General features: G+C 41.2%; 1 protein-coding gene across 1 annotated transcript in view; it reads left to right on the forward strand.

Moving 5' to 3' along the window:
* The window catches only part of TBX15 (T-box transcription factor 15), a gene marked incomplete at both ends in the record, with an annotated part of 92,830 nt that overhangs the window by 50,483 nt on the left and 19,564 nt on the right, over nucleotides 1-22,783 (forward strand). The window contains 5 exons of the mRNA XM_079762117.1: nucleotides 1,110-1,323; nucleotides 5,713-5,814; nucleotides 7,489-7,660; nucleotides 8,758-8,925; nucleotides 16,946-17,010. Coding sequence (XP_079618243.1) covers nucleotides 1,110-1,323; nucleotides 5,713-5,814; nucleotides 7,489-7,660; nucleotides 8,758-8,925; nucleotides 16,946-17,010 — 721 coding nt within the window. The remainder of the gene's footprint in view (nucleotides 1-1,109; nucleotides 1,324-5,712; nucleotides 5,815-7,488; nucleotides 7,661-8,757; nucleotides 8,926-16,945; nucleotides 17,011-22,783) is intronic.

The following is a 22,783-nucleotide window of genomic DNA, read 5'->3' on the forward strand; positions in this document are numbered from 1 at the left end:
TTGGCCTAAGAAAATTGTCCTAGCTAATCGGAGCTTAAAAATTCTTAAGAGATACAGTTCTTGGCACTGGGCCCCTGAAAGTAAAAGTTAAAAAATTACAGAAAATTCTCTGGTAAATCTGACACGGTCCTTCTCCATTAGTCTACTTGCCACCCCTTCCTCCCCCATGGGTATGGAAGACACACAAGGAAAGGACCATCTGGCTCAGCATGACAGCTTTTTATTTGGTTGCTCTCAATCCTACCTTCCTGTTTGGATCACCACTCTCCTCTGCCCATACTTCAGAAACCAATCAAGGTGTCTCCTGAGCTCATTTATTCCCTTTGTTTCAGCCGCCTTCTTGGGTAACTTTTTCCATATGCTTACATCCTTGCCTCACAACGGATTTTTTTTTTCTTTCTCATCCAAAATGGCCTGATTGAACTCTTAGAAAAGGCCATATACTTGGATATAGGACAAAGTGCTTCTAAAGATCCCCAACAACATTTCATTACTTTTGATGACCAGGATATATACAGGAGGCGGGGGGGGGGGGGGGGGGGGGAGAGGGGAAGGAGAATCGCTGTGTTTAAAAGTTATTGACTGATGGGCAGTGATGCCAAGTAGGATGGAATTCAAGAACATGTTGTTGTTAGCATTGAACTCCCCACTCCCTCCGCCCCCCTGAAGTGCACGAGACCAATCTAGGTTTGGAGCTAGAGTCTGTTGTTGTTGTTGTTGTTATTATTATTACTATTACTAAAATGTGGCCTTTATGTAATCTGTTGCCCCAGCTTGGCTTCAAGCCCTTCAACATGGTGACATTAGTATTCTTTATATTGCCTGTTGTGGACCAATTTTCTTCAGCTGTTGCTAAAACTTACTAAAATGCCAGATGTCATGTTGGAAACCTGAAACCTGAAAGAAGGTCGTAAATCACAAAAACAAACCATAAAAAAAATAATAAAATACCCTGAGTGCTGTGCTCTGGAGCTTCCCAGCTTCAAGTCTCCCTTTGTTCACCTCTCCCCCTCTCCACTCTGCCGCTCTCCCCACCTCCATCTTTCAGGGTCGGGGTGTTGAGGGTGTCCAGCAGTTTCTCACCCAAGGCTTGATGGTGTGTTTTGCAGATTCTGAGCAGAGCACTGGTTCAGACTCGGAGGTGCTGGCTGAGCGGACTTCCTGCTCCTTTGACACGCACGCTGACCTGGGCCCGGGTGCTGCAGGCCCTGTGCCTGCTGCCATGGCTTCCATGGAGGAGATCCAGGTGGAGCTGCAGTGCGCTGACCTTTGGAAGCGGTTCCATGACATTGGGACGGAGATGATCATCACCAAAGCGGGCAGGTAAGGACATGTTCCTTTGAATGGCCACATTTAAAGAATGGAGGTCAAAGTAGGAGCTGTTCCATTTCTTTTTTTCACTTATTGGTGGTAGGTAGCACTGGTGAAGCCAAAGTCATGTGCACTCAGGTTTTTGCATCTGGACATCTTGGCGAAGCGATCTTGTGTTTTCTGTGACTTTGCCATTTTTCTCCAAGGGCCACAGAAACCTAAAACACCTCTAGCCTCACAAACATTTCTGCCTACACGTTTCAGTTAATATTGGAGATCCACGGTACATAACAGCCAAACCGACTGCCAAAGCAAGTGTTTCTTCACCATCCATCGTTCTCAACAGAACAAGTTTGCTCCCCAAGCAACAGCTTGCATCTTCTAAGGCTTTTTAAAGCAGCCAGATGTTTTTGTAAGAATTTTGGTTTTGGTACGAATTGGGTTTGGTTTATCTTCTGAGCCCTGCTGTCGATCCATTGTATTTATTGAAAGTATTAGAAAACTTTCATGCATCCTGGTGGAAACTCTTGCAAATATTTATGTAGGATAATAAAAGTTTTTAAAACACAATTTCTCTTTAAAATACACTAAGCTACTCCTTCATCGGTATCTTTCAATTTTCTTGAAGGACACAGTTTTGTTAGTTATCTATTTGCGCTGGATACTCAATGTACACTACATTATTTAAAATTCACGGAAATTCTATGAGGTCAGATATGATAATTCAAAATATGGATGAGGATGTGAAGGCCGAAAGAGATTAACTAACTTGACTACAGCCACATGAGCAATAATGGGCAGCTCCAGAATTCTACACAACTCTGGCTCTAAAACAATGGTCTCAACTATTTATAACTCTGCACTGTTAAGAAATGGTTGTAGTTCTTGCCCCTTGGGTTCAAAATGAAAATGATTTAAATAAAGATAAACTGGGGCTACACTTCTTGAGTACATAGGGATACTTCACTGAAATAAAAACAACAATGCTGCTTTCATATTTTCCAAGCCATTCTATGCAGTCTCACATCCTGGAGACCAAAAAGACCTACCTCATTGATCAAAAGCTGTCTTCATGAACATGGACATTTAAAGTAAAAGAACATTTTGATTGGGTTCAGTTATCTTCAATGAATATAGAGAAACCTCCAAGTATAATAAACCACCACAAAAACATGAGGTTAAAACGAACCTGAAATATTGTTCATTTTCTTTCTCTTCTAGAATTGTTTTCCTTCTCTAAGTTTTAGCAGTGAATAAAACTATTAAAACGCTTCTTAGGAGGCACAACTTTGAAGGAGAATTACTTTCCATACCATCTCCTTTTTGTTGCTTGGGTTTCAGTTCTACATTTTGAGATGTTATGGCGTAGAAGGAAATAGAACAATTCAAGGAAAAAGTGTTTATTCTTTTTCTTAGTTTTGAGCAAGAGGCTTGGTTTGGAGAGAGAGGGAAAATTACTTTTTTATTTGTCTATAAGATTTTCCAGTTTTTGTCTTGGATTTTCACTTTCTACTATTGGGTCTGTGTATTTTGGCCATTTTTGTTCTCAGTATCATACCCTTGTTTCCTGCACTTCATTGAATTCAGTTCATCTGCAAAGTTCATCGACAACTCTTCTGTGACCTCCTTTTGTGATTTCTTCTGCAGTGTTTTCTTTTCCATATCTCTACCTTCACAGATTGACTTTGATTCCTGAATCTATGTGGATAACCACAGGACAGACAGACAGTTTGTTCTTTAGTCGTACCCCTTTATTTAGGTTTAGAAATTACATTCATTGCTTCTGTATCACATTGCCTCAGGTGTTTCAAAGAAGGCTTTCTCTTCTGTTGTTCCCTCCCTCCCCATTCCCACAGTTGTTTTCTTCCTTTTCACTTCCTTTTTCTCTTCCTATGTAGTCTCCTTTTCAATTTTCATTTCAATTTCCATTTTCTTAGTTAATGTTAGTTATGTATGACTCTCTTTTATTTTTCCTGCTCAGGGGGGCTTAGTTATCATCTACTCCTCACACCCAAACTGTAATCCTGTTATTTAGAAACACTGTTGTCTACAAAGCTCTGTCTTTGAATATAGCAACATAATCTGTGTAATCAGCACCATGGACAGAGGTGCGTGTAGGGCCTAACGGCCTTAGAAGACAAAAGAATTGGCCTAAATTTAGTCATAAAAATAAAACCAAGCACATCTCACTTTGTAAACCTGAAAAATTATTTTTTCTCTAGGGTTCTGACTTCACTTGGTATTCTGTGCTAAAATGCTAACAAAAAGAAAAAGCAACTTTTGATATATTTTTAAGAAGAGAATTAAAATATAGTCATAGAGTTTTGAAGCAAGAGGGCACTTTGGAGATGATCTAGTTCCTTTCATTTGTGTTAGAAGGGATTCCAGTCAAGGGCACATGCCCGGGTTGCAGGTTCAATCCCCAGTAAGGGGCTTGAAAAGGCAGCCAATCAATGATGAATGAGCTGGGTCCCTTTGGATAAGTCCTTACTGGGGATTGAACCTGCAACCCGGGCATGTGCCCTTGACTGGAATCGAACCCAGGACCCTTCAGTCTGCAGGCAGATGCTCTATCCACGGAGCCAAACCAGCTAGGGTGACAGGTAGCTTTTCTACTTTAGGTCATATAAAATGTTCCTGATAAAACAGTTAATCAGTTTAAAAACACCTAATCCCTTTTTTTGAAATAACCAGAAAATAAGTTAATCTTTTTCAATGTAACAAACAAATCTCTATAGGTGGCTGAAAGGAACCACATTTTCTTATCACAGATAGCAAGTTAGAGGACTTCCTCTCTATCTCTGGCAAGATGCTCTTCAGCCACTTATACATATAGGACAATTCTAAGTCATTGTTATTAAAAAGGCAATTACTAATCTATATTTAAATCTATAACCAAGGTTCTCAAATTTTTGGAATTAGTGTGGATCAAGGTGCTTAACAAATGTTAGATTTAGTCATTATGAGTAGCCCACCATCAAATTTCATTAGTGCAGTATAATACTAAAACATAGGGCTTCTTAATTAAACTTGTGAGGGCAGAGGGAGAAAATCTAAATATACCAATAGAAGCTTCTGAAAAATTATAAAGTGGGAAAGAAGGAACAGTTAATTACATATTCTTTGAAAATACTTAAGAATTAGCCATCATCCCTGTTATAAAGACTATGGTCTCTCTTATGCTTTCCCCAAATATGATTATGATGTCACTGACCTCATACGGAAGACATTTGCTTTTTGAGTTGCTTTTGTTGGAATGTGTGACTAGAAAGCCCCTCATATAAACAACCAGTGCACATTTGCAAGATGGCTGTCTGGGGCCAAAGTATGGTCTTTGGCCGTGAAATGAAGCAAAGCCAATTAGGCTGTATGTGGATCAAACCTGTGACCTTGACCTCATTAGCACTGTGCTCTGCCCAGCTCAACTAAATGGCCCCAGATGGTTAAACTTAATGTAGCATTTTGTGTACAAGTACCCTACAGAACATTCAGGCAATCCAACTTTTTGAACCGAGCACTTTTTATGTCTGGCTCCTAAATGAATGACATACAAAAAGAGCTTGATGTTTTTCTTCTTTCTTATGGCTAAAGAAGAATGGTGAATTTTATTCTAGACTTGTTGAAACACAATACCTCTTTGGGTTGCTCCCTCTTCAATTATGAGAGTAGTTGTAAAGTGCCATATCCTGACCTCGCTTGCTTTGGCAAGTTTAACAAGCCATTGTGGTAGAAACAAGGTATTGCCCAGAGGCCACTAGAATTCATTTGGTATTTGCTCCCTATTCCACAGGGTCTTTCTCATGACACACATGTTGACAGCCTGAGAACTTGCAGAAATTTTTCTACATTTTACCCATTAAAAAAACACTTTGGTGGCCCTTTGTTTGGGAATGGTAGCACCTTCCTTTTTTTTTCTTAAGACATTATTTTTAGAGTGGTCACTTTCAAATAGACTCAGCCAATCAGAAAAATTTTATGATCAGCAACAAACAGCTGTGATAAGCTATTTGGAGAATAAGATGATTATAAATTATTCAAGTATGGTAAGCATATGAGTATAAGTATATTCAAGAATGTTATAGCCTAATAAGAAATGTATGTGTGGATTCATACACATCATCCATTTATCTAATTACAATTATGTATGTGCCCTTTGTGTATATGAATCATCAAATAGGTCAATGTAAGTTAAGAAGAGGCGCTATTTAAGCAATATAAGTCCTCAGAATATTTTATAGTGATAATTCTCAAAGTGAAAAAAAATAAGCTAACTTTGAGAATTAGAGGACACTGAACTTTGGCATTCTTAAAGTGCTTAATGAGAGGAGACTTTCTGAGCTTTTACGTCTGCTGCTTCTTCCCCTCTGATTGCTCGGCTTCCTACTTTATTCCCCTTCATAGGAGGATGTTTCCTGCCATGAGAGTGAAAATCACTGGTCTGGATCCACACCAGCAGTACTACATAGCAATGGACATTGTGCCTGTGGACAATAAAAGATACAGGTAATGAATGACTCTGAAATGTGGAATTGTGGGTATCACTAAAATTCTAGAACTATTCTTTAAACTCATTTGATGAAGTATTTTAATAGTGCACTGTATAATGCTCTGTACAGGGAATAAGGATGGAGAATATGCCAATGGCCTGTGGCAGAACACCAGGCAGGAAGGAGTCACTAGAGGCAGGAAATCAGGACTCAGTAATGGCTGGGTCTGGAATTCATCCCCACTGCATCTCTGGAGAGAGTGGGATTGTATATAGTCTGCCAGGGTAGCAAAAATCCAATGAAATTAAGTCTAAAATTACTTCTGTTAACATTGAAAGCAATTAACATATTGAATGATTTGGTTTATGAAATGCCGAGGTAAAATGATTGATTTTGAAGAGGGGAAAGAGAAGTAGACCTATACAGTACATTCAATCATATATTTGAAAGATCACCCTGTGGATGGTGAAGGAAAAGAATAGAAGAATTGGGTGAGACCTTAAGAAGAACATCTAGTTAGAGTTATAATTCATTGATATGGGTTGTGAGTGAGTTTGCTAAATATTTTTCCTTCAAAATCATGAAAAGCCAACATAGTCTCCATGGCTCTTGGATGGCTCACATGGAGTTCTTGTCTGAAACAAGTTGGGGCTTAATTGATCTCTTGAGATCTCAATCCAATCAGTGAATCATGGCTGATTTTTGAAATGCCTGAGAACGTGGCCTTAAATCCATGAATTTGCAGGAGAGAGATGAGTGGCGAAGACCAGGACTAGTGTGGTGGGTGAGAGAGCTGGCCCACAGAGAAGTGGTCTTGAGTGCAGGGCTTAAGAAGGGAAAGGCTTCTGATCTTTTTAGAGGATCTTGGGAGTTGAGATTAGGACTCAGTGCCTCTGTTTGCCAGGTCCCAGGGCCCACAAGCTCCTTTACTAAGAAACAGGAAGTGTCAGATCCATGGAGAGCAGCCTTCAGAACTACAGGGCAATTGGCAAAGTCTGGAAAACTGACCTCCTTTGCTACCAACAGCATCTCATTTCCAGTGGCTTTGTGGGAAAATAATGTGGGAGATGATGACGTTCAAGATGGAGTTCATCAAAGAAAACACTGGGAAGACTTGGTGTTGTTTCTGGGGATGGTGGCACTAAGGCAGAGGCCCTCCATTTTCCTAGAAATGCCTCAAAATCGAGATCTCTGGCAAGGAAATGGTTAACAAGTGAGCTGCTTGGAGGGTCTATGCACATGGCTGTGTTTTATAGGACGATATGGAAGATGTTTTTAATAAGGAACCAAATCCTGAACAAGTGGCCAACAGATTATATGGTTTGCATTTGGAAGGTGAAAGGTTGCAGTAAAATACCTTTTCCATAGCTAGGCACGTGGGTTCAGGATGCCTGTGTGCACACAGGGGTGCAAAGCAAGGAGAGGGAGAAGAAAGAAAAAGGACTGCGAGAATGTTTTTCTTGTGAGGGCTGCAGCTTTGATCATTAACCACAACACCTTTTTGCTCTCCCCCACCCCCACCCCATCTCATTCTCCATTTCCCCTTATCTTTCCTTCTCTTTTTCTCCTTTGTGTACTACTTCTCCATTCTTGTCATCTCTTTGCTACTCTCTCCTGTCCCTACTTGCTTTCTGAACCTTCTATTCCCTCTCTGCATACCTCTCTGAATTCTCCTCTCTCCCTCTCTCAGATACGTGTATCATAGCTCCAAGTGGATGGTGGCTGGCAACGCTGATTCCCCTGTGCCACCAAGAGTTTATATACACCCTGATTCTCTAGCTTCCGGAGACACTTGGATGAGACAGGTGGTCAGTTTCGACAAACTCAAGCTGACCAACAATGAACTGGATGATCAAGGACATGTGAGTCAAAGAACCCCATCTCCCTCTTCCTCCTCCCTGCTGTTCCCCTTTTTGCTTTAAAGCCCACTAGCCCCAGGCTTTTACAAACAGGTAAAATAAGAATCTCCATGCCACTTTAAGTCATCTTAAGAAAATAAGCATAACATTTTTTTTATTCCTGTGACATTTCATTTATTACAAATCTAACATTTAGCAAACGTCTGCTATGCATCAGGTTGTGTTTAACATACAGAAGTCCAGGTACTCACAGTCTAGTCAGGGGAGAATTCAGAGACAGAAACACAGGACAAATAAAAAAATGGTGAAAGAAATCACAACATTCATAACAACGCACAGGGAAACAACTGAAGTGACAGTTTTGGCTGATTGTCGAGGGAAGAATTTATAAATTCTGGCTGAATTTCTAAGAGAATTATAGGCCCTAAGGCTTTCCAAGTATAATTAGATCACCTGATGCTATCAATTTACCTTCTGAAGTAAAACATATACTGAATTTTCACTGAATGACATGATCCATATTGGGTGCTATGGGAAGACTGAAGAAGCTAAAACCATGGCTCACATCTTGAAGGAAATGACAATTTTCTGAGGAAGGGAGAATGTACTTACACACTACTCACTCTCACGTGACATAAGAGAATGTCTATAAATTCAGTAACAAAGTGCAAATAACAGCTTGTAGAATATAAAGACAGCATGAGCCCATGTTGCAAATTTGAAGCAGGAGGGAACCGCCGTCATGTGGCAGAGGTCTGGGACCTTTTAGCGGAGTGACGTCTACTGGTACCAGAGCATCATTCAGCATTTACCCAGTTAAAGCAAACGTATTGCATCCACCGCCCATAATCGGGATAATTTGCTATATAGTTCCATATGATGCTCTCTAATCACTTAGTCCTGCCTGTGGTGGTCAAGTATACCGACTTCTGGTTTCTTGTACATCCCGCCCCCTGATTTCTGGTTTCCTGTACATCCCACTCCCAATATGTACTCTTTCTAAAATGCTTCTACTCTGTGATTTTATTTGCATGAGAGCTTGAAAAGATGTAGGGACCTTAGAGCCAACCCTGTCTTAATGTTTCTCCTTCTCATTCCAGATCATTCTGCACTCCATGCACAAATACCAGCCTCGAGTTCATGTGATTCGCAAGGATTTCAGCAGCGACCTTTCACCCACCAAACCTGTTCCTGTTGGGGATGGAGTGAAAACGTTCAACTTTCCTGAGACCGTGTTCACTACGGTCACAGCCTATCAGAACCAGCAGGTAGGAGGCTGCCTTGAGAGTTTCTGGCGGTATCTCTTTTTAAAGGAGCTTATTCAGGCTTTTGGTAAGAAAGGCTTCGTCCTTCCACATGGCACTGAGCATGGAATGAGAGACAGCAGGCTTGCAGGGCACATAAGGCACCCGTGATGACAAGGCAGGAATGCCTAGGAGCAGCTGGCATGGTCTCGATTTAGATCAGAGACCAGATCTTTGCTCAGGAGGAGCAAACCTAAGTCATCTTCATGTCTCTCTGTACATGTAACCCATGTTCATAATCTCTACCACATCCTGGCAAGTGTTTCTCATTTGCAAGTTCTGAGGTTTGATCCATTCCTTTCCTCTTATCTGCACTTTTCCATGTATCCCAGCACCTGGCTACACTAGAGGCAACAGGTGTCTAAAATTCCATTTAAGACCCACGGCTTCACTTACACTTTCAGATGAAATTTACTTACCCGTGATCACAAGCTACACCCTAAGATCTGTATGTTTTAATGTCAGTAGTATGTCCATTAATTCCATAAATATTTAGTGGATACTGATGAATGAACTCATTGAGATCAGTTCTGGAGACCAGGAGGGTCACTATTGTAACTCAGGCTGAACTTAGAAAGCCACAGATCACTGTGACAATGAAAGGAAACTGAACATGGGTACCTGAAATCCCTTTCTCTTCCTCAAACTTCTCTCATAGGCACTGTCCTGTGTCAGAGTACATTCTCACTGTATACATATTTTGTCTATATCTGGACTGGGGTAGGGGCTGTAGTGGTTTGGAAGGGGTGGGAAACCATGATTAAGATAATGAGATTTGACAGCAGACATATCTGGTTTGATTTATGACTTTTCTACTGATGAACTTTTAACCTGTGTTTCCTGGTCTGAAGATGTTCTAGCATCACAGAGCTACAAGGACTAGAAGAGGTAACATGTCTAAAGTCACTGACACAAATCTGGCATCCAATTAATAGCAGTCAGACATTACTAAATGACTGGGTCCATAGACATGAAGGAACATGGGAAGTAGCAGCCATTTTAAAGAATAAATTGCTCAGCCCTGACCAGTGTGGCTCAGTAGTTTGGAGCATCATCTCATGCACTGAAAGACAGCAGCTCAATTCCTGGTCAAGGCACATGCTCAGGTTTCAGGTTCGATCTCCAGTCGGGGTGTGTTATGGAGGCAACGAATCAATGTCTGTCTGTCTGTCTGTCTCTTTCTCCTCCACCCTTCCTCTCTCTCTACAATCAATAAAAAACATATTCCCAAATGAGAATTTAAAAGGAATAACTTGCTCATTAAGGAGAAAGGGGATTGTTGGGAATTGGAAGAGCTGCCTTGGCTCTTGAAGACATTATAATAAATAGGTAACTACTTTGATCTCTCTGTTCTCATGTCATGTTGGTGAATTCATGATGTGCTGACATTCAAAACAGATGAGTCATGCTCAATTCTGCCTATTTTGAAGTCAAGATAACAGCTTTTGCCTGTTTAACAAGCCTCCAGTCCCTGGATAAATCAACAAGCACGATTGTTTAACATTCCCATTGGCTGCATAGATATGATTTAATATAATGCAGTGACTTACAATAAAGCAAACTAACCCCAGCCCTTTCCCCCAGGAATCTTACGGTCTGCATCCTGTAAGTCAGAGCTGTGAGCAAATAATAATTTTCAGACCTGTCTTGAAGATGCTGGGTAGCATAACCTGCTCTCTTTTGTGAGCTATATGCACCTATTACTGTGTTTTTATTGCCCTCAACCTTCCAGAATGAGAACAATTAATATTTAATGGCCAAATTGTTTAGTCCTTATATTTCTTTTTAAGGGAATGGTTAGGAAGCCTATCAGAGTAAAGAAGAAAAAAAACAGTGGTAGGTTCATTGTTCTCAGGAGCTTGTTTGCAGTAACACAATGAGGAAAGTAGAAGAGAGGGCAGAATTCAAATGAAATGTTACCCAGTTTCCCAAGGAAGGAGTCTTGTCCACAGAAAACAATGGGCTGGACATTTGGAGACCTGAGCTTTACTCCCAAATTTCCCACTAGTTACCTGTGTCACTGGGCTCTGTGTCTTTCTGGGCTTCACTTTCTTCTTCAAGAAAATGAGCAGTTGGCCTATGCTTTCTAAGGTTTCCGTTAGCTCTGAATTTATCATTTCTCCCTGCTTCTCCCCTGCATGCTTTTTAATGAGGATTGGGAACAATTTATCGCTATCAAACCGAAGCAATAGACGTGATTTTCAAGTATTAAAAATTATGAATGTTCACGTTTGTAAACTTGTTTAAACCCTCACAACATTCCAGACCAGTGTAGTTTTAGCAAGTCTATCCTTGAGAGGTGGGGACATGCTGTTTTGTTGACCTGCACTATTCATTTGTTAACAATGCTTTCTATTGACTTCCATCTTGTCACCCAGGCTGGACGCCTGACTCTCCCACATCCAATCTACCATTAAACTCTGATGCTTCTATTGATGCAATATTTTCTTCTTTTTAATCTCATTGCTTCTGCCCTTGTTCTGGACCTGCCCCTTTTCTCCCAACCTTGGGGTGTTGTGATAGCACCCGGCAGAGTCACCTGGACTGCAAGCTCAATGTCTCATTGCCGGGTGGATCTTCCAAAAGCACAGCTCTCACTGCATCATTTCTGTGTCAGAAATTGCCAGTGACTCCTCAGTGCCTTGGGAACAAAGTCCAGGATCCCAAGTCTTTCAATTAAGGTCCTCTGTAGCCAATTACCAACTACATTTCTAAGCTTACTTTTAATTAATCCTCATTAAGCATCCATAAGAGTTCAGCAATCTAGTTAGAATTTTACTATTTGTACTTTGTAGCTGCCTTACTTTTGCCTATCTTCTTGTCTTTGCAGAAATGTGCACCCCCCCTTCATCTTTATCTGTCTAGAGTCCTTCTATTCTTCAAGTTTGGTGCACATACTATCTCCCACCACCTTCCTTACTTTTTCAGCTGCAAATGAGCTTTCCCTCATGAAAGTGTTAGTGAGTGTATCTCACTTGCTGACCTGTGTGTGTTTGTTCAGTCTTCCTCTCAATATTTTAAGCACTTTAAAAACAAAGGTTGAACGTTCTACAAAAAACTGTGCGACATGGTAGAAAAAACCAGGTTGGTAGTTAAGAGACTTGAGTACTAGACCCAGCTGTGCAGCGGATGGATTGCACTGCCTTTGACAAATCCCTCCACCTCGGTATTCTCATTTGCAAATTGGTGGTTTGGTCTGAATCAGTGCTTCTATGTACTCAGCCAATGGAGAAGGTTTTTATGGTCCATTGAAAGGTGAGAAAAATAAGAGACAGTATAGAGACTTTTCATACATGTAAACATTCATTTTAATAGACACTACAATTTTTATTTTGTCCTTTTAACTTTTTTGATGCTAGAATGTCATTGAGTTTTTGAAATAATGATGGCAAGAGATAATAGACATTAAGTCCCTTCACTTGGTAGAATAAAAAAATTGGAATATCAATGTTGATCTCTCAAATATTGGAAGGGGGAATTAGAATTGGCCTATGAAATTTTTAAGCCCAGAAACCACTAATTAAGATGAAGGACAACTCCATCTCCATAATTCTAAGACATCTGTGTCTGTCCCATAATGCAGAGCTCTGAATATTTCCTTGGAAAATTGCTGAATGATTAGTTAACACCATTCTACTACCAGTTTCTTTATATATCTGTGGTTCTGCTTTTTTGGATATAAATAGTAGTGAAGTGTGAAGAAAGAGTTTCTATTTCATGAAATATCTTATGCTTTTCTTTCCCCTTTTCCCATTTCTTCCTTCCCCCCTCTCGGACTGACCCATAGACTCCTGGGGCTGCTAGCATACTGAAGTTATTATTACTGCTATTTGCTCTCAGCATGCCAACTTGGCCAGCCTGTGGCAGAGATGAAGGTACCCCATGCCCAGAATCTCATCGTGGAGAATAAGGTGGTAGAGGTTGGAATAAAGGTGACTCCACACTTTATGTGTTTTCTTGGAAGAGGCTGATGCCAACATGTCCTCATGGAATTAGCAGGAAATTTCCATTACAGAATCTGTCTTCTCTAGGGGGAAAAGCCTGCTGAATCTTGAGGGCTTTTTATTTTTCCCAAACAGGAAACTAGATTTCCAAAAAGATACAGCCCCATTCTCCTCAGGTAACACAGTCTTATTTCTTGATGAGAATTGGCTACAGGAACCAGGAAGTCTGCAACCACAGCCAGGTTTGTGTAAGCAAATCCAATAGGATTTCTGAGTCACTCATTATATATTAAACTAGTGAGCCAGTTTTAAGGTAACTTTCCAATCAAATCAGTGTAGAATTTTCTATTTCATACAGGCTAAGGTTTAAAAAAAATCCCAATGGAATACCCTTCAAGCAGTATGATAAAAATAAGCATAACTAAGAGAGTGTTAATAAGGGCAGGCCCTATCCTGTAAAAACCATACCCAAGATTTAATTTACTTTGTAGGTTGTGTTATTTATGTCTGCACTGTGCATTGTGAGGTATATCTCATTTATTAACAGCCTCTATGTTACTAGGCAAAAAAAGTCAGTGAAAATGATTAAAATGAATGGTGGCAGGCCAGCAACCACTCCCTCATGTGCCACAGCCTTCAATAACTCAGACTGCACCAATCAGTGTAAGGTTATGGAAATAAAATCAGTGAACAAAAATGCTTCCATAACCTCTGTATTTTCCATGTCTCCTCATTATCATTGGACCGAGTTTGCATATAACTCCTGTAGAGTAGCTTTGGCTGCACGGGAAGCTACTAATAGATCTTGTTCTCACTGGAAGAACATTTAAGACTTTTGTCTGTAATGCCTACAGTGAAAGCAAATAGGATTGAGGGAACTGTTTGCTCTGTAGTTCTTAAGGCTTGTTATGGCTTTGGGACTGGTGACCCCTGTTTCCCACACCATCACTCCCTCCCCCTCCCTCCCTCCCTCCCTCCTCTCATATTCACTCATTGAACAAATATTTTACTGAGCATGAATAGCATGTCATATTAGATCCTGCTTAATAAAATGGTATATAAAATAGATAGGGTTCCTATCCGTAGAGCAGGGGGAGAAATATGTGAAAAATAAATAAATGTATACTAGTAATTGCCAACTATGTTAAGAGTAAAGACTGAATTAAAGAGGGTGCAGTTAAAGAGAATAGCAGGCCCTAGCCAGTTTGGCTCAGTGGATAGAGCATCTGCTTGTGGACCCCCAGGTTCGATTCTGGTCAAGGGCATATGCCCAGGTTGCAGGCTCAATCCCCAGTGGGGGGGCATGGAGGAGGCAGCCAATCAGTGATTCTCTCTCATCATTGATGTTTCTCCCTCTCCCTTCCTCTCCGAAATCAATAAAAATATATTTTAAAAAAGAGAGAAGAAGCATGCTATTTTGGAGGAGTGATCAAGGAAGACCTCTCTCATGAGATGACATTTAGAGTGAGACTTAGGAGGAGGAGGAGGAGGAGGAGGAAGTAGCTTATGTGAAGAATACAGAAAGGAGCATTTTTTGTCTGGAGATAGAGTGTGAGGGGCCTGAGCAGGAAATGTTTGGCACATTCCAACACTTAAAGTAGCTCAGTGGGCTCGAGCCTGTGAACCAGGGATAGAGGAGTGTGGGTGGGGCCAGGAGTACAGTGGGAGTCACTGAAGAGAATGACATGATCCAGTTACATGCTAACAAAGATCACTTTTTTTGCTGTTTAGAGAAGAGATTGGACAGGGACAAGAGTGGAAGAAGGAAGATCAATCTGAAGGTTAGAGTAGTTTAGTCAATAGATGATGGAGATCTGGTCTAAGGTGGGGTGATACAGACAGACAACCATATTAGGGTCTAATTGATCAATGTTATGATGGAGTAGGGTTGAAAATGAACTACTCAAATGCATCCCACATGCTATCTCCTAAGTAAGACCTCAGAGCATTTCAACTTGGAATAATCCCTACATTCTCTAAGCACTCACAGCACTCTGGCTTTATGGAAAACGCAATCACTTTCTGTTTCACATTGTAATTATTAGTGCACATGTCTTCTTCCCTAGATTATAAGCTCCTTGGGTTGGAAGGAAAGACAGTAACAGCCATGTACTGACTGTCTACCATTCTGCCACCTGCGCCACCATTCTGTCACAGTGCTTTGCACACAAAAGGCGCTTGATAATAAATCAGTAATGAGTAGCACAACCACACTCCCCATGAAGTTCTCTGAATCTCACATTAAAAACTTTGAAACAAGTACAGAGATGTTGTTTTCCCTAACATTTGGTGGCATTTGTCTATTAAACTTCTATACAGGCCCCTTGGCCTGAGATCCAGTGAATTGTGGGAAACAGGTTTTCAACCGTTTCTACCAGGCCCATGAAATAGAATGTCGTTATATTTACAAAGGTCTGTGGAGGTCCCCGAAACACAGCAGCACAATCATATATCATAAACCTCTATCATAAATGGGTCGGACAGGATAAGCCAACTTGAAAGAGAAAATAAAATATTATAACCCTGACTTGAAAAGAAAATATGGTGTGTGGTTTATTGCTGTGGATTATGGAGGAAGAAATAACTGATTTTAAGTCAAGAACAGAATGCAGTGACAGTCTTTAAACTCAATTCAGTATTCACAGGGCAGACAGTGGACGTTGGAAAGCTGAAGCGCCAGGCTCCTGCTCTGGTCTTTAAAATACATGTAAAATTGCCTCTGCTGTATTTTTAGTGCTACATTATTAGTATGTCATTCTAGAGGCAAGGAACGTTGAGGGGGGAAAATAACAGGTACTTTCAAGTTTTTTCATCAGAATCTCACATTGCATTTTAAAGACCTTTAAAGACTGTGATTTGAGAAACTCTGCTCTGATGGAAGAGGGTCTTGAGTAGATTTGCAACATTGGAAAGAATTTGAACCATCCCAGTGATAAGTTCTGCAATTATCAGAAAAAGATGATATCAAATAATGAGATTCTCTTATTTCTAGAATGACTTTCCATTGAGCATGCCTTCCCTCCTTTTCTGAGCTCCCCAGCCCCCACCCCTAAGTCTCTATTACTTGATTGTAGAGAGTCATTCACATCTGGTTCAGACATGAAGGTATCGAAATATGTCCCATGACCAAGGCTGAAAGCAGAAACACTAGAGCACATATGCGATTTTTTGGTCAGGCTTGTTCTAGTCTAGAGGCACGAGGACAACACATACAACCACCACAGAAACTGACAGAACTAGGATAGGATATAATAGAGAGGAGCTGATGCACTGAGTGGAGGTTGACCAGATAGCTCCTAAGGACTTGTTCAAGCTGGGTCACATGGTTGTTTTGCTGGGTGTGCTCAGCCTTATGAAACTGCCTCTATTTCTTCTGATTCTCTTGTAAGCCTTGCAGATTGAATAAGATATGTTGTATTCTGCCCCCTCAAGTCTCATGTTTTTAGATTTTCCTTTGGGTTCAGCCTGACAAAAGAATAGCTACTTCTTGTGTCTTTTATGAGACCATTTCAGGTCATCAAAGGAACAATCCCTAGTGGCTGGAAGACACAACTTAAGTAAAATGGGTAATGCAGCCAATTATTTGGATCCTTCAGATGAGGCAGGTTGTCTTGGTGATTCCTCCTGATTGGCTTGGCTGAATGCATTCATTCATTATTCATTCACTTGCTCACTTATTCATTTACTCACTCATTCAATAACCACTTTTTAGGGGCCTCCTGTGTATCATGTACCATGGACCCAGTTTTCCATTTCAATACCTTTATCACCATTTTGGGGCAACAAAGGTGAATGGAAAAGAGTTTATGGAGCCATACTGGGAAAACCTTGTTTTTTAGGGAGAAGAGGGTCAGGTGGGTCAGACATCTGTGTGCCAGGCCCTAGTCCTATATCAACTTCATTTAAAGCTCCAACTAAAAGGAAATGAAATAAAAACACTAGCTGTTATTAACAGAATGACTTTTGTTATTTTTCTAGGAGCAACCAAAAAGGAAGTCCATTAATGAAAATACAATTCATGCTTCTTTGTTTGTTTCCAGATCACCAGATTAAAAATTGACCGAAACCCTTTTGCTAAAGGATTCAGAGATTCTGGAAGAAACAGGTAAGAATTGGGAAAGAGACTCATTGACACTTCTCTTATATGTGACATTATTCCAACCACACCCCATTGGCTCCTGCTTTTTGGAAAACACTTGCATGTCTCTGTGCAAAGACAAATAGATAGCTGATCCAAGAGTGAAAAAGCTGCCCTCTAAAGGCTGAATTATCCAGATTGGTTGGTAAAACACTCTAAATTAAATTACCAGATCAAGTCCCTCATGGTGTTTCCTCCTCTACATCATACTTGGTAATTCAGGCACTTAAAACAAATTTTATGGTGATTTATTATAATCAAAATATGACTTTTTCTGTTAAGCATTTATATGTGGCTAGAGAACCTACAGTGATATCTCATCTATTTTTCATTATCAGAAAATAAGGAATTGTGGACAAATAAAATTTTTCACACAATTATTACTTTTAAGAGGTAAAACGTTGTTAAAAAATTAACCATTTTTCTGAAATGATTAATATGAAAACCTGAGATGTTTCTGCTTTAATAAAGAGAGTTTATAGAGCAGCACCTCTCTGGGTGCCCTAACATCACCATTGATTAGGTTGTTATATAGTGAAACTCTTAGGAACTGTTGACGTTTATAGAACTATTTGCTCCTGTTGTAAATGGCCTTGGAGACTATGGTGTTTTTCTAGTTAATTCTTTCTTCTCTCTAAATACCTCCTTTCTAAAATGAAAATCTGTTATCCACAGAGTTAAGAGAGAATTGAAATTGCCAGGGAAACCAGATTGATCTGTTATTCGATCAGAAAATTTCACTTTACACAAACCACACTGAAACAGCAAATGTGACATGCATGTCTCATAAAGTGTGTAGGCTTTGTGATCACTATTCACTTTAGTGTTAAGACATTTTCCAAATTGGGGACATTTCTTTACATCGGAATGACAAAATTGTTAGGAGTTATCTTTTCTATTTTCTCTGCAAGAGTTTTCAGATGAACTAGTTTTATATTTAATCACTCCATGAACTACATAGATAGCACATATTAGAATACAGATTTATGCTAAAAATCAGTCACTGATTATTTCCTTTACAAAATGATTTAGGAAAGTTCTTTTTTATGAGACACTTATCATATATGTAAAAGCTTTTAGATTTCTATATAATTTTATTTACCTCAGAATTTTTTAAGGTCCCATCTATTGAATAAAGTAAAAGCCACTTAAATTTCCAGTTTGCAAATGCCAAAGTTGAGTAATATGTTTTAGGTCAGGCAACTAGTTAGTGATACAGCTATGTGAGAACTCAGGCATATGGACTCCAGGCCAGATGCCTTCCTGCTCAAGGGCTCTTTGTTTAAAATAAGACAAAAGCCTTTGTTTTCAAAACGTAGCCAATGAAGAACGAATCCCTCTTCCTTTCAGTTCAGAGAGATGGTCCTCTTCCTCACAATGCGTTTCTAGTCCATGTTCAGGTCACAGAAGGTGCCTGGGAGCTGTTTCCTATTGCCTCCCTTCCTGGGCTGGCTCTCTGGGCATATTGAGGACCTTGTTAGTGATTGGAGCTCAAAATAGAAGCTGGCCCTTCAGAAAGAAGCCTAGGGTATTGGAGATCTTTAACTTGGAGTCCAGGGATGGATGTCATGGGTTCTGTGCATTTCCAGATATTGTAAGTAATATCGTGTGCGGATGAGCAGGTGTGCATTTTTCCAGGGAGAGGTCTACAGCTTCCTTCAGATTCTTGAAAAGATCTGTGAACAGCAGTTAAGAATTTCTGCTCTAGATACAACTGTATTTGCCCAGGGCCCAACCAATCCTACTGTCTTTAGTTATTCAAGTACTTTCCTTTTTTTTTTTTACTCTTGTCTCACCAGTGGCATTTATTGTGTTTATTTTCTTCTTGGAGCTCCAGAGCTTTTCTTCTTCTTCTTTTTTTCTTTGCTATACTTTCCTAGTGGAATCCTTGTTTGTCAGAGGCGTGACCTGGACGGAAAATCTGAATAGACAGGCTGTACTGACCAGCGTTAGAGCTGGGCTGTGGGGTTGGAGCCACATTTTAATGGACTTAAGAATAAGGCCATGCACCTTGAAGCATTTGCCTCTGGTTATGAAGTTGTGATGACATCTCAGTTCAAGTCCTGAGGTCCCTCTGCCTCCTCAGTGGGCTGGAAGGGACCTTGACTCATCATGGGGCCCTGGCCTGTGTCTGCTCTTATGGCTGGTCAATGTCTACTGTTCAGTAACTGCCTATCCTGCCTGGGGAACTGCTCTTCTTTGTAAGGACTCCAGGAAAGCAGAACTATAGTCTTCACTTGCCCGTTTCCATGCTTTATTTATTTACTAGAGGCCCAGTGCATGAAATTTGTGCACTTGGAGGGGGTCCCTCAACCCAGATTGTGAGAGGGCAGAGGCCAGGCTGAGGGACCCCACCAGTGCATGATGGGGGTTGGGGAGGGACGCGGGAGGTTGGCCAGTTGGGGAGGGACTGCAGGAGGGCTCCAGTGTGTGTCTGGCCTGTCTCGCTCAGTCCTAATCGGCTGGACCCCAGCAGCAAGCTAACCTACTGGTCGGAGCATCTGTCCCCTGGTGGTTAGTTCAAGTCATAGAGAGCAGTTGAGTGGCCTTAGAACATTAGCATATTACACTTTGATTGGTTGAATGGATGACTGGACACTTAGCATATTAGGCTTTTATTATATAGGGTTTTTCTCATAGCCTGGAAATACCTCATTAAGTCCCATTAAGCCCTAGCTGGTTTGGTTCAGTGGCTAGAGCGTCAGCCTATGGACTGAAGGGTCCCAGGTTCGATTCCAGTCAAGGGCACATGCCCGGGTTTCGGGCTTGATCCCCAGTAAGGGAGCATGCAGGAGGAAGCTGATCAATGATTCTCGCTCATCATTGATGTTTCTCTCTCTCCCTTTCCCTTCCTCTCTGAAATCAATAAAAATATATTTAAAAAACAAAAACAAAAAAATAAAACCTGCACGCTGTTTTAAGTAATATTAGTAATTATAGAAGTTATCTGTGATCAAATGCTTACTGTGCTCCAGACCTTTTACTTACATTCCTTCTAATCTTCAAAGCAACCTGTATTTTACAAATAGGGAAACTGAGGCTCAGAGAGTTTAAGCAGCTTTCCTAATGTCACACAGTAAAGCTGGAGGAGGGACTAAAACCCAAGTCTGCCTGACTTCCAAACCCATGCACTTTCAGCTCTATGAGGCCAATGATTGAAACTGAACTTATTTTATGTTCAACCGGTATGGAGAATAGATTTTTTTCCAACAAACCTTCACCTATTTAAAGATAAAGGACCTCCTATTTTCTAAATAAAACAACCTGTATATACTAGTACTCTGCCCTTCTTTGTCTACTTCCCCAGGACTTTGTCATCTGCTTTCTGCACCCCTGTAAACAAGGTGTTCCCTAATAGAGGCAGGAAGTCAGGCTGAACTTCGCTGGCAGGTGAAACTGTGATACAATGACACTGAAAAACTGTGTCATGATGGGGCAAGGATGCTCATTAAAGGTGGAAACCATTTTTGTCTCCCAGTACTCTGGGAAGCTGGACTAAAATACACTGTTGTGGCCCTGATATTTTCTCTTTGAAAAGCTCCAAATTATCCGATTATCACAATTTAATGATCACTAGCTGCCTGCAGGATCTGATGAGGGCAAGAATGATTAATGCCATTGTGCAGATGGGACGGATTGATGGGCGAGGATCTAGAGGATTATCTGTAAATCTTCTGGCGGTTTGTGCCAATATCAGAGCCCAGTTTGTCACCTTCCAACCGGTGCCTCATCTGTTGCCTTTCTCTTGCTAACAGAGTTCTTATGAATCTGTGATCCTCCCCAGGCCTTTTAGACATTGAATGGCTCATACAGACGAGCATGGTTTGACGAGTTGCATATAAATGTACCCCAAACATACGGATTACATTTCCTTTCAAAACACATGGGCTTAAAAATTAGGGGGAAAAGCGCTCGGCCAATGTTTTTTGGTTTTGCAGAACACAAAACATTTGTGGAATACTTTGGAGTCCCAGAATTTGCCAAACCTCAAACCAAAACATGTTCAGGTTTGTTGATCTCAATCCTTCCTAGCGCAACACAGAGGCCCAGGAAGGGAGAAGTGTCAGAGGAAGGATGGAGGAGGACACAGCCGCCTGATAGTATCTTAAGAGGCCTCGTGCCAGTCTCTAGGCCAGTAAGCCTCTCATTGCAGCACATCGTCCTGCGTCTGGGCTGACAGCAGTGCCCGCTGAGGGTAGCCAGAGTGAGGATACTTATTTCCCATTCTTCCTTTTTCAATGTAAAGAGATATCCATGGAGAAATACTCCTGGCTTCTCGCCCCATCACTTCCTCCTTCCCCTTGATGGGGAACCAAGGTAACTGATCTGATTGCTGAGTCTGGGAGGAGGAACCCTTCAGGACCTGCTTGCCTGCAGAGAGGTGGCCTTCTGGGCTCTTTCAACTGTATGGTAAGCCCAGCAGAAGAGGCCCACAGTTTGGGGGAGTAGCTTATTTCAGTGGAGTTCTAGTCCACTCATTCAGCCTTTATGCCTATGCCATAGTCTCCAGACCCCTTTGCCAACAGTCAAACTGGTATTTTGATCTCCACTTCATCAGGCTCCTAGGTCTTTCTTGGAAATTATTCTGAGTTCAAATAAGGATAAGAGGTGATAGTCACGGGGCCTTCCAGAACCCCAACAAGAGCCTGAGTCCAGTGTCAGCCCTGTGGTGTCACCATCATTGGAGCCTGTCATGGTTCTCCTGCTTCTTTAGGAATCGTCATCACACTCTGGTGTGAGAAGGTCATCACCCTTCAAACTCTGCTTATGACGCTTCACCTTTTTTTCATTTGCATGTAACCAGGTCCCTGATGAGAAGTCTCCACCAGAAAGACACATGTGTGTGTGTTCATGTGGGTGCATGTATGTGAGTGCGTTTGTGTGTGTGTGTGTGTGTTCACGTTTTTACTTGATTTTACTTTCAGACATGGTCTTTGCAATGGGTGGGAGATTTTACTTACTTCTATTGTTCCTCCTTCCAGATTCCTCAGAAATAATGTGGTCTAGATCTGGCTTTGGGTGGGGAGTGGGTCAATACATTCTTACCTTTAATCAGACCTAGCCCCAGGACACAATTTCCAGCATTACCTCTGGGAGGTAACTCCTCCTGGGAGGAGACAGTAACACCCTCCTGTTTGGGGGTAGGGGGGTAGATTCCTTCAGCCTGAGATGACTGTTGTCTTGTGCTCTGGGTTCTAGGACTCTGCCCCCTGCTGGAATGTAAGCTCCTTGAAATAGGACTCTACCTTTTTCAGCTTTCTATTTTTAGATTTTCTTCCTATAGTGCCAGGTATACAGAGTAAAATAATACTTGTTTGTTTAGTACAAAACAGTAAACAGCTAGGGAGTGGCAGAGAAATGAAAAACCAGGAACTCTGGAGCAAGAAAGCCTTACGCCAACCAAGGCTGATGGGGAGCTAGCTTTGGACACCAAATAAGAAGGGAAGAGAGAATGAATTTATAAATAGGCTTATTTTGAAAGAGTAAAGGCAATTTTGGTTCCAATCTGCGATGGACCGCTGCTGTGAGACACTGATTTATCCCAATTGTGGATTAGCCACCCCTCCCACCCCCTGTCCCTCAGGCCAGCTGAGCTGGCTCTGGATAGTGGGGACCGGTCTGCGCTGCCTGGCTCCCTGGAAAAGGAGGACACCCAGTAGGTTTCAGAGTCTGTGAGCCTCAGGGAAGCAGGGGTCCCAGGGGCTGAGCCCAAGCACAGTAAGGTTTGGTTGAGAAAGGT

This window comes from Cnephaeus nilssonii (genome assembly GCF_951640355.1).
Source record: "Cnephaeus nilssonii genome assembly, chromosome: 21".
Lineage (NCBI taxonomy): Eukaryota > Metazoa > Chordata > Mammalia > Chiroptera > Vespertilionidae > Cnephaeus > Cnephaeus nilssonii.